Genomic DNA, 9257 nt, shown 5'->3' with positions numbered 1-9257 from the left:
CTGTTTTTAGCTCAAGGAGTGTTTTTCGTGCAAAACTAATGCTTGGAATGGATTCAGAATCATGAAAACCCCCTCGTTTGACATGCCACATGCTACTTAAAGCATAATGAAATTTAGAACATTTAGCCTTATATTGGTTGTTGATGGTACCCAACTTTCAGCAGCTGTCAAAAATAGTATTAGTCACCAGAATCAAGATCCTAGGTGGTGTAGAACTTGAGTTATTGTAAAGTAACAGCAGGTGGCGGCCATTTTGAAAAATGGCTGCCATGGTCACAGGGCAAATCTAAATAGTACCACTGTATTCCTCATCCTTGAAAATGTGGGATTAGTTACCAGAATCAAGAGTGGTCTAGAACCTAAATCAGTTCAACTTGTCAACTCTGTCAGATGTTCGTCAACTCCGTCAGACGTTGGTCACATGATGTTTTTGTTAATTTCCAAAGAAATAGATGATTCAATGTCAAATATTTTGTGCTTATGTATTGAAACACCAACTGAAATACTACGTAATGATGCTTTTTTTTTTTTTTTTACATGGTTTTTATGTTATAATATTGAAAGTAAAGGTTGAAAATGAAGGATTTGAGAAATGGGATATTTCATAATAGTGTGATATTGGAATAAAACAATATTAAATTAATTGTATTACTTAACTTGACTACTAAAAGCCATTATAACATAACTGAGGACTTTATAGTATTGTTGAAATTATCAAATTAAAATAAAAGGGATTTTAGTGTGTCTGACGGAGTTGACATAAATCAGTTATAAAGTGCATAAATGTCCCATTTTAGAAAGAAATGTTATGCGAAAAACCTGTTCCTTCTCAAGATTGGTAGTTGAGACCTGTGTCTACAAATACATCCATTTCATTTTAATGGTTCTTAAAAAAAAAAAAATCTGATTTGAAAAAGGTTTTGTCCCTTATCTGAAGAATGAGTGACAGACATATATAAAGGCGCTATCGTGGGTCAAGTGTGTCAGTGTGTATCAGCCACATAATCCAAGAGAAAGAAAAGGTCAAGTGCTTTGTCCCTGATATAGTCCACAGTTCAGTTCAGGAAGAGCAAAGGTCTAAGGCCAGCCTATAACGGCATCGCCTGTCATCAGGCTGCTATGGGGGAACATATCATACTGCACGAGGGAATGTTGATGCAGTTTCTCCATTTTGACAGAAGAGGGCACTCTTAAATCACGGTTCACATACAGTCAGGTCTAGAATTTTGGAGCATGCAATGTGGTTGCATTACAATAACAGAGAATGTTTTTTATTTACCCATGTGTCGTGGGTGTCCCCATGTCACGTGTATACCCATGTCACATGTTGCTTCTTCTTAATTCCTAAATCAAATCTATTATTTTTCACACGCACGGGGTCGCACGCACACACTTTCAAGAATGTGACAATTGAGCTTGTAGCCTCTATTTTCCACTTTCTATGTATTTTTCTTACATAGGCTTAATTTCCATTAATTCATGTGCAAAAAGTGATAACACACATTTTAAAGGCTGTTTTGCACACATATGATTTAGGTCTATAGTATTCATGCTCCAGTTTTAGAAGCATGAATACCACAGTGGTTGGGGAAACTGCAACATGACGTCACACCGCTGTGATAAGCGGCTCAGCGCTCACCCAAACCCATTGCTCTGTTTTTACTAACCACCAAATGGTGGTCACCTTATCACCTAAAACTGGAATAGCCTATGAGGCCTTAATTTATCCTACAGTATCGAGATTTTGACGTTCCCTTTGACGGCCTTCGTTCGGCACAGAAACCTTTAAAACCACTGCGATACAGTACGTTATTGAGGGTCATTCATAAACAAACTCAAACGACAGAAAGAAGCACTGTGTCACTGTGGGGTTTTATTGGGGAATCAGGCTTACACACAATGCAGTACAGTACATCATCAGGCTCCCAGTGGGCCTGCACAATGTCAGACACATCACTCGTCGATGACCACGGTGTTGGAACTGGTCTGGCGTTCGCTGGAGAGCACGTTGCCATACTCGTCCACCTCCTGTATGATGGTCACCACCTTGGTGGTCTTGATGGTCTTGGTACTGCAGAGAGAGAGAGACAGAGAGAGAGAGAGAGAGAGAGAGAGAGAGAGAGAGAGAGAGAGAGAGAGAGAGAGAGAGAGAGAGAGAGAGAGAGACCAAATGGAACAAAGGGTGGTTACAAGACATGCCAGGGCTTCCCAAACATTTCCATGCCAATTAAGTCCCCCAAATAGTCATAACAATGACTCCATCATACACCATTTGGATTTTTAGATAGGCTATTGCATTTTAGATTTGAAGTTTTATATTTGTGATCGGCAAAATAATTCAGTGTTTTTAATGGCACCTGTCTTTTAAAACCTGTGATCATGCTGAAAGTTGAATAAACATAAACAATAAACATAAACATAAACAATACTCTGCCTGTTGACCCCCTATATAAATTTAACAAATTAACTTAACAAATCATCTACAGATATATTACTTGTCGAGGTCTCCGTCCAGCAGCCTCCTGTACTCGGCGATCTCCATCTCCAGCTTGGTCTTCATGTGCAGCAGCCTCTGGTACTCCTGAGCCTGGCCCTCCGTGTCGGCTCTGAGCAGGGTCAGCTGCTCCTCCAGAATGCCCACCTGTCTCTGGTAGCCGGCCAGCAGGTTGGCGTACCCGCACTGGGTCTCGTCCAGGACGCCCTCCAGAGACGCTTTCTGCTCCACACATGGAAGAGAGGGGGATGGATTAGTGGAATGTAACGATTTATCTGTAAATCGATTAACCCATTTTGGGGCGGGAACCCCTTTTGGTGTTAGCATTATGTTATGCATTAGCTATCGAAAAATAGCAGATCTACAAGCTCGTAGCGCGCCACTCGGTGGCGCGCTACGAGCTTGTAGGTCTGCTATTTTCGAAAAATCGAAGAACGACTGACACAGAAACATAGCTTTTTCAGAAAACTGTCAGGATGTAGAAGACATTTTTAGAATCTGATCTCAGGTCAGAATGGGTTAAAAACTATTTAGGAAAGTACAGGATATTTGTAAGATAATTGATAAATAATATAGTTTTCAGTCATTTGTCTAGAAGCACTTATCCCGAGGCTGTTCGCCTTCCACTTCCACTCGCTTTTCACTCGCACTTTACAGCGTGAAGCTGCTTTGTAAGAACGATGAACTGCGATGAATTGCCATTTATTTAACATGAATTGTAACGTTTTGCATTCTTCTTATTTATTGGTCTCCCTCATATGATGTTTGTACTTTTGTATCTTTTTCTACTGTCTGAATATCTGATGTGAATTATGTGTCTATTTATGTGTCTGTTTTTAGAGCTCTGAAACAAATTCCAATCAACTCTGTTGACATGGCAATAAAGTACTGGTTCTTGAATCTAGAAAATAATTTTGTGGTTATTAAATCGCGAAAAATCGAATTATGAGTTAATGTATAAGAGCCCCTTTCCATTGCAATTGGACCAGAACATTGGCTCTAGAAAACAAGCATTTTGGACTTTCAATGTACAAATAAAGGGTCCAGTTCTGAGTTCTCGTACACTTTTGGTATAGTGGTACCTTTGAGGCTCACGGTTCTGCCTCGCAAGGCCTTTTAAATACTTAAACCAATCATAAAATGGATTGTAGAACATTACTGGGAGGCGCGGGAACAGGAGCAGACCATCTAACCAAACGTCAGTCTGCTTTTCTCATCACTACAACGCTAAGCGTTGCCCCTGAAGTCGGCGGAAACAAAAACCACAACAAGCCATTATTCTGCCCTAAACCGGTTCTTACCTTGCTGATCTCGGCCTGGAGCTCGATCTCCAGACTGTGCAGCGTCCGTCTGACCTCGATGATCTCACTCCGGGACGAGTCAAGGATCACGGTTCTTTGAGTGACTTCCTGGTTCAGCTCGGTGGTCTGTGGACACGGAAACCAACGTTAATGGGATTCATGGAATTTGTATAGGCTATTAATTCTAAAAATAAAACAAATATATATTTTTTAAATCTAGGAAAAGAACATTTTTACTCGAGTCGTGACCAGTGTTGTTTTCGTCGACTAAAACTAAGACGAAAAAATGTTCGTCGACTACCATTTTTCACTGACGAAAACTAAATGGAAACTAAATGAAAACTAAGCTATGGTGACTAAATGGTCAAAAATTTTAGGAGGGGACTAGTGGACAAGAGATCCAGTATACATTTTACACTTGCACAACGCGTTGCGCGTCGTGAGCTTGTAGATCTGCTATTTTCAGCAAGTGTAAAATCAGTCATTATGACGGCATCAAGGCCCGCCAAAACACATGTTAGTCGACTAAATCAACTGTAGATTTAGTCGACTAAAACTAGACTAACGCTAAGACATTCCAGGTGACTAAAATGTGACTAAAACCACATGAAAACTATTCAAGAGACTATGACTAAAACTAAAATAAAAAATCTGCTGCCAAAAACAACACTGGCCGTGACCCATAGAAATTGGTCCGTGACCCACAGACATGGGTGCCGAACCACTGTTTTGGAACCAGTGGTTGTGTAGCGTGGCCCTACCTTGGTCTGGAACCACGTCTCCAGCTCCAGGCGGTTCTGGGCCGTAACCCTCTCGTAGTGTTCCCTCATGGACTCCATGACCGTGGCCAGGCACTCCTGAGGGGCAGCGTCGATCTCCACGTTCACCTGGCATCCCACCTTGGAACGCAGCATCAGCGTCTCCTGGAGAACCACACCAGATTGGCATTATTGTACGTGTTGGGTCAGATGAATCGACTTCATTGATTATTTAAGATTATTGGTATACTGTCCGTCCGGTAGGCTATACTCCACAGTACCCCCCAAAATGGCAAAAAGGAAAAGAAAAGCCTGCACGTCAATGTCCCCTCTTAAGCCCCATATACAGTCATATGACAAATAGTAAAAAGTGTAACACGTAAGCCCTATTTCTTTCTTTTGTATCACCATTATAATTTCTTTCAATATCTTCAAATCAACTTGGATATTTCCTTTATTTTAGCTTATAATTAATAGGGACACCAATCCCTATAATATTAATAACATTGTGTACACAAAGAAAACTGTTTTTTGGGTCAAAAGAGACAGAGACATGCAGGGCCGGTAGACAAGAAGGACACCCATTAGAACTACAACAGCTTTTGAGCGTCATCTTCGACCTCCAGACATCTATACCAACCTCCTCGTGGTTGATCTTCAGCCTCATCAGCTCCTCCCTCAGGTCCTCAAGGTGCATCTCCACGTTTGATCTGCTCACGGTCAGCTCATCCAGAACCCTCCTCAGACCAGCGATGTCTGCCTCCACACACTGGCGCATGGACAGCTCGCCCTCATACCTGGGGTAACGAAGGGAACGGTACAGTATACAGTCAGTGGTTGTATCAAAGTGGGGTCTGTCTGTGGACCCCCGGGGGTCCTTGAGGGGGTTCCAGGCGATATATTATAACTCTATGGGTCCAGGGAATCCCCAGCAACATTATGTATTCTAGCCTGAAAGCCATGTTTTACCACACTTTCAGTAATTCGGAAAATGTGACCTGGGTTAGCCTAACCCAAGTCAGTCCAGGTCAATCTTTCAGTTCCCAAGTCTCCTGCACTATGTTGTCTTGTGTTGTATTGTATGATACAGTATGTCTTTTTTGTTTTGATAATTACTGTATATCACCACTTTTAACAGCCTGCACATGGAAACTACAGATGAAAATGTGCTTATTGCTAACTCTGGCTCATTTGCATGGATGTGAAACCTGAAATGTTGATTGATTTGCCTGAAGTCCCTGAATAAGTTAGTCTATCTATAAGCATTTTTATTTGTGATAGAATGCACACTCTATTTCTATCTATTAATATAGCTTATAGCTAGAATCAAAAATAGGCCTAAATTCAGCCTCAAACATACTATCCCGCTTAACTTGTTCTCTGTCTCTGTTCCTATGCTGTCATTCACCCGATGGAAGTACAACCCAAACCAGTACGTGTCTCTCAGCTTAAAATGTGTTCATTTTCTCAAGAGAACAAAGCAGTATTTTTGTTTGTTTGTCTTTTTTGGCGCCTGTTTCCGTACTTACTTGATTTTGAAGTCATCTGAAGCCAGCTTTGCATTGTCAATCGCCAGGTAGATTGCAGCGTTGCCAAGGACCGAGCTGGTGATCTATAGAGTGAGGAAGCAGTAGAAGTGTCAACGGCTGAACAGCTAGATCAGTGAAACATGTTCATGTCAAGGAGCCCCAAATGTATTTGGTCCAAGACCCCCGTCTGAAAAGATTGTGTGCCAGGTACTGAGGTACACCATGAGAGGCAATTAAGCTCACGCACTGTGAGCTTGCAGATCGGCTATTTTCGAATAGCCAATATAAAAAATAGGGCTGAAGTGGTTAGACTGGCTTTTAGCTAATTTTGTCGGGAGGTGGTAGAAGGGCTACCACCTCAAGGATGCATAACCAGTATCCTGTTAGTGGGACCTCTTTGGCTTTGGCTCCCATTAAATCCTGTTCTTTTTTTTTGGGGGGGGGGGGTATCTTTAGGATAGGAGAGTATCTGTAATGGTTACGCCTAACCTGTTCAGCAAGCATTTAGTCTAGCATTCCAAAAGGTTTCAAAATAGACTCATTAAATTGTCTGGACAGCAATGTCAGCAATTTAAAAATACAACATAAATAATTCGTCAATAATTGTATATGAATTAATACAGACACAGTTCTGTTGCTTCCAATGTTTACTTTATACCTCTATACTTTGTCATAATTATGATGACTAGCGAATAGCAGATCTACAAGCTGATGCTATGGGTTTTTGTGAGCAATACATTGAGCTTGTAAATCTGCTATTTTCAGGATTTTTGAAAATGATTTTAACCCATTTAGACTGGGAAAGGATCTGTCATTTAAAATGTTAGCATTGGCTATTCAAAAATAGCAGATATACAAGCTCACAGTGCGTCACTTTGTGCCGCACTGCAAGCTTGTACAAAATAATTAAAAGTACTGATTTAGAAGGCATTTGTACAATCGGCATTGAAAATGAAATGAAAATGATTGAAAATGATGGGAAACGTTTGCAAGAAATCTTCCTATATGATGACAAAATAGCGAAGCCATGTTGAAAGTAAATAACCAAGTGTGACCAAGCTCCGAAAATGTATACATGAGTTCATGAGATCGACACCGTTTGCTACAGCACCTAACTAACTCCGCGGAAAAAAGCTCTTCATTTCTCACCTGGTCCTGAAGTTGGTTGATCTGGATCTTGAAGGCGGTGCAGTCGTGCGTCTCCGGCACGGCCCTCTGCTCCAGGAACTGCCTGATCTTCAGCTCCAGGTCGGTGTTGGCCGCCTCCAGGGAGCGCACCTGGTCCAGGTAGGTGGCTAGGCGGTCGTTGAGGTTCTGCATGGTGGCCTTCTTGCTGTCGTGGATGTTGATGCAGGGGCCGGACACCTCCACGCAGCTGGTGCTGCGGACCATGGAGGCCTGGGAGATGCGGACGCCGGAACCTCCGGCTCCGCCGTACATGCTGCCGGCCCGCAGACCACGTGTATAGGTGGGAGCAGGGTCGACACTAAAACCGCAGGTGGGCATAGACGTCATGGGAGGCTCGATGTATAGCTGACCGAAGGAGGGCATCGTCATGGGAGAGCGAGGAGAGCTCACAGAGGAAAAAGACATGTCTGAGTGAGGTTTCCGGCTGGTCGGCGGCGGCAGGTTAAGCTCTGGATGGAGAGGACGAGGTTCTCGGCTGGTCGGCAGGGGCAGGTTAAGCTCTGGACGGAGAGAGGAGAGGGCTGTGAGTGAAGTGAAGCACTAGGTTTGACAACGGCACCTTTTATAGTGCGAACGTGAGGGAGGGGCGGCCAGGCGGTTTCGGAACATTTAGAATACCAGATAACTGGTTTTGTGGCTAATCAGCAGCACAGGTCCGGCAGGTTGGAATGTCCTGCGATGTGTGACCGCGTGTCACTATCAGATGGAGGTCCATTAGAGATTAGCCATAGTGGTCGTCCGGCTTTATGGAATTTCTTAGGTTTGTTAGTTTGTTTTAAAATGTAGGCTATTAATTCTAAAAAATCAAAACAAATCTAATATATTTTTTTTAAATCTAGGAAAAGAACATTTTTACTCGAGTCGTGACCAGTGTTTCGTCGACTAAAACTAAGACGAAAAATGTTCGTCGACTACCATTTTTCACTGACGAAAACTAAATGGAAAATAAATGAAAACTAAGCTAACATGGTGACTTAAATGGTCAACAAATAAAAACTAGACTAAAATGTTAGGAGGGGAGTAGTGGACAAGAGATCCAGTATAAGTAATTTTACACTTGGTTGCATGCTGAAAATAGCAGATCTACAAGCTCACACGAGCTTAGTTTTGTATCATCATACATCATCACACATCATCTCATGCCGGCCCATCACAATTTGACGACTTTTGTCTTCAATGTTTGTGTTTACACAAACCCTCAAAGCTGGGCCCCTTCAAACATGTCAAAAGTCACCTGACTGTGGGCTTATGAAAAATCATACATCATCACATTCCGGACACAATTGGCGTTTATTTTCTCAGTTGCTGTTGCTAGTCATATGACTGCCAGTTCCCTGCACCTGATGTTGTGTGCATGGGAGTTGTGACAGCATCCTCTGTCCCCCTCGTGGCCCGATAGGCGAACTGGAAAGGGTCCAGCTGTGACCTGACAGTTGGCAGAATGATGTTCAGAAGTCTTCGGTCAATAATAAACTTTTGGAGCAGATGAGTGTGCGGATTCTCTTCTCTTTTTCTGATGTCACTTTTGAACCCAGTACATCCCCTAATATAAGTGATTATTTTACTATAGTTTCAGAATCAGTCTTTCCAGGCATTTCATCATTGCTGAGGTTAATGCAACGGGTCTATAGCGGTTAGGTTCTGAGGGGTGGGGTTTCTTGGGTACCGGTATGATGGGTGATGTTTTCCAGAGGGTGGGTATACGGCTGCTGTCCTGTAGGACAGGGGTTCTTTTTTTTTGTGCAACTGAATGGCTGGAAAATGGAAATTAAGTTTACATACAGTATAGTAGGCTACACAGAGTACACCTTCCCTAATGATTATATCTGGTTTCAGTCTTTATTTATGGTGTATCGTCTCTATTATTAAGGTTATTGTAGCAGTCAATTTATATTTGGGGTCGGTAGGGGGCGGGGCGGGGGTCCCGAGACATTGCCAAAGCATTTCCGGGAGTATTCCCTGGCCAAAAACGTTGAGAACCCCTGCT

General features: G+C 42.5%; 1 protein-coding gene across 1 annotated transcript; it reads right to left on the bottom strand.

Moving 5' to 3' along the window:
• Positions 1 to 1953: 1953 nt before the first annotated feature.
• LOC306937229 (keratin, type I cytoskeletal 50 kDa-like) lies at positions 1954 to 7680 on the bottom strand (the record flags this gene model as incomplete). Its single annotated transcript, XM_079520894.1, has 7 exons — positions 7232 to 7680; positions 6083 to 6165; positions 5194 to 5350; positions 4557 to 4718; positions 3796 to 3921; positions 2496 to 2716; positions 1954 to 2071 (listed from the first exon to the last, which is right to left on the bottom strand). Exons 1-7 carry the CDS (start codon positions 7673 to 7675, stop codon positions 1954 to 1956), a joined length of 1311 nt encoding a protein of 436 aa, XP_079377020.1. The 5' UTR covers positions 7676 to 7680.
• Between the last annotated feature and the right edge of the window lie 1577 nt (positions 7681 to 9257).

This window comes from Electrona antarctica (assembly GCF_951216825.1).
Source record: "Electrona antarctica genome assembly, chromosome: 14".
Lineage (NCBI taxonomy): Eukaryota > Metazoa > Chordata > Actinopteri > Myctophiformes > Myctophidae > Electrona > Electrona antarctica.
The sequence above is the reverse complement of the archived record's forward strand: the minus strand, read 5'-3'. Positions and strand labels throughout refer to the sequence as shown.